The following is a 2,781-nucleotide window of genomic DNA, read 5'->3' on the forward strand; positions in this document are numbered from 1 at the left end:
ATTATATTGTATTATGTTCGATTGTATTGTATTGCATTATATTATATTAGTATTATTTAATACAATATTATGTTTGATATTGACTTATATTAATAGGTTGTGTAAAGTTATAATATATTTTTAATAAACTCGACCCTAACACTGACTACAGGTCAAGTCCTAGGTCTAGTTCGGGTCTTGGGAGGTCCAGTGTTCGGTCGGGTCCGACATCTGACGTCGGGTATGGGTCCTTGATCTAGTCCAGAGTCTGGGATCTCGGTCCCAATTCGTGGTTCGAGTCCCTAGATCTAAGTCAAAGATTAGAGTTGATCCCAAATCCTTCATAAATATTATAATACAAATTAATACAGACCATTTTGTTATGTATTAAGTAATACAACTTACATTATATTAAATTTTTAGTCGTAATAATTAATACAATATATTATTTTATTCAAATATAGTATTATTTATTATTTAATACAATACGATTACCTACCAAACATACTATTCATCTCTTCTATGTGCATTTCTTATGTTAATGTTTAATCATTTAATGGAATTTATTTTCAAAAAGAAAATAGGAAGCATTTTGTGGACTTGATGGTTTAATTATAAAGTATATTTTATCAGGGATCAAATTGCAAATTTACGAGGTACAACATTACTTGCATACAGATTAAGCTAAAGAGGCCGAAGACGCCTTCTTTTCTTTCCCGTTTTCTTCCGAGAGTAAAAAAAAGAAAAAGAAAAAGAAAAAGAAAGTGAAAAAAAGCCTCCTTGTATTGTACTACTAGGGTTTCTTTGATTCTGCCGTGCCCGCTTTGGAAATATAATCCCAAATACTTACAATTTCCTAGGGTTTTAGTGTCACCGATTTCTCTTCCTTCAAACCCTAAAACCTAAAATCAAATCAGAAACCAGAGAACAGAGATGGAAGACGGAAGAGAGGAAGTAGGGCTTTCGTCGATAAAGAAGCTAGCGTCCTGTGACAAGGGTACCCGAGACAAAGCTCTTACCTTCCTCCTTGACACATGGCTTCCCACTCACACCCTTATCTCTGAAGACCTTATGAAGAAGCTATGGAAGGGGCTTTTCTACTGCGTTTGGCACGCGGACAAGGTCCCCGTCCAGTCCCAACTCGCCGATTCCCTTTCTACGTTGATTCCCAAGCTCGATCTTTCACTCTCACTCCAATACTTCTCCGTGTTCTTACTCACCATGCGCCGGGAATGGAGTGGAATCGATGTTTACAGGTTAGACAAGTTTTATCTTTTGCTTAGGAGATTTCTGCATAATTTCTTTGTTTTGTTGAAACGTAATTCGTGGGATTTAGAGCTTTCGCAACGTCTAATGGGTGTTTTGGAGGAGAGGACTTTCTTGGATGATGATAACATTCAGGGGAATGGTGTTAATTACCACATTGCTTCTATTTTTCTCGAGGAGCTTAGGCCTTTTCTCCCGATTCGGTTAGAAGTGCTTGAGCTTCTTTATAAGCCTTTTCTTTCGGTTATGGCAAAGAAACCCGACAAGGTCTTGCTGGCAAAGATCAAATCTAATATGTTTGATGAGTTACTGAAAATGGGGAAGAATTTTTTGGAGCTTAAGAAATCCGGGGAGGATGTAGATTCAGGTAGTGATTCAATGTTGCTTGGTTCGATAGCTTTGACGATGGAATTTTCAGCCAAGTTCTATGAATTGGGTTCTTCAGCCGATTGCTGCCAGGGAAATAGAAAAGTTCTGTTTAGTTTGCACGAGGAGTTTTCTAAGTTAGAGAAAGATTTGGCGTCTTCAGGAATTGATGTTTCAATTCCTGATGTTATTGAGCATAATGAAGATGAAGTGCCAGATTTGATTCCTATTACTTCCGAGGGGATGGAAGTGAGTGCTTCAGAACCTATTGAGGTTGCGGAGGATTGCAGGGTGTCTTTACGGAAGTGTGGGAAGGCTAACGATGTTGGTGGCGGAGATAAATTGCCGAAGAAGAAGAAAAAAAAGAACAAGAAGAACAAGAACAGTCAGAGTACTGATTCTGATCCAGAGAAGAGTTCTACAGTTAATGGAAATAAAGACGAGGCTGAAGCCAATGGTGATGAAATTATGAGTGACAACCTTTGCGAAGGAGATCTTGTGCCTCTTAATGAGTCTGTAATATCAAACCTCCAGCAGCAGTTTGAGAAGATTGCTGCTGAAGCTGGCTTGGAGGATGATGTACCTATTTCCTGTGTTGTGCCTAAAAGGTCTAAGACCTCTAAGAAAAGAAAAAGAGCCAGAGTTGTGGATGAGAAGCAATCTCAAAATTCTCTTCAGACTGGTGAAGAAAGTGCTAATGGTGCCATAAGTGCAAAGAGTGGGGAGAAGAATGCAAAGAAGGTAAAGTTTTCGATGAAAAATAATTTGATATGGAAGCCTCATAATCCTTTGCCTCCACAAAGTTTGAGATTGCCTCCCTCTGCTACACCGAGAGGAAGTGCTCTTAAGAAAGGGGTACCTCCAGGTCCCATCAGGGAAATCCCAACCTCAGCTGCGAAGAAGGTCAAATTGAGAGCAGTTTCTGTGAAAAAGGCCAGGAAGGGCATCAAGCGGTTGAAGAAGAAAAAATCTCTTTCTGCTTAGTGGTTGTCTCATTTTAGTGGAAAAAAGAATCTGCTAATGTTTGCTTGTTTTAATTTTTTCAAGATTCTCTGAAATTCTTGTCCAATTTTTCTTACTTACATCTCCTTTTGGAATTGAATCTTAAAGTATGATTTGTTGTTTTTTATTGGTTTATTCATCGGGAAATTAATGATGATTGCATGAAAA

The 2,781-nt window shown here is 38.3% G+C and overlaps 1 protein-coding gene across 1 annotated transcript; it reads left to right on the forward strand.

Moving 5' to 3' along the window:
• The first annotated feature begins 630 nt into the window (after positions 1-630).
• LOC115712561 (uncharacterized) lies at positions 631-2,781 on the forward strand. Its single transcript, XM_030640860.2, has one exon. It carries the CDS (start codon positions 913-915, stop codon positions 2,593-2,595), a length of 1,683 nt encoding a protein of 560 aa, XP_030496720.2. The 5' UTR covers positions 631-912; the 3' UTR covers positions 2,596-2,781.

Source organism: Cannabis sativa, chromosome 4 (genome assembly GCF_029168945.1).
Source record: "Cannabis sativa cultivar Pink pepper isolate KNU-18-1 chromosome 4, ASM2916894v1, whole genome shotgun sequence".
Lineage (NCBI taxonomy): Eukaryota > Viridiplantae > Streptophyta > Magnoliopsida > Rosales > Cannabaceae > Cannabis > Cannabis sativa.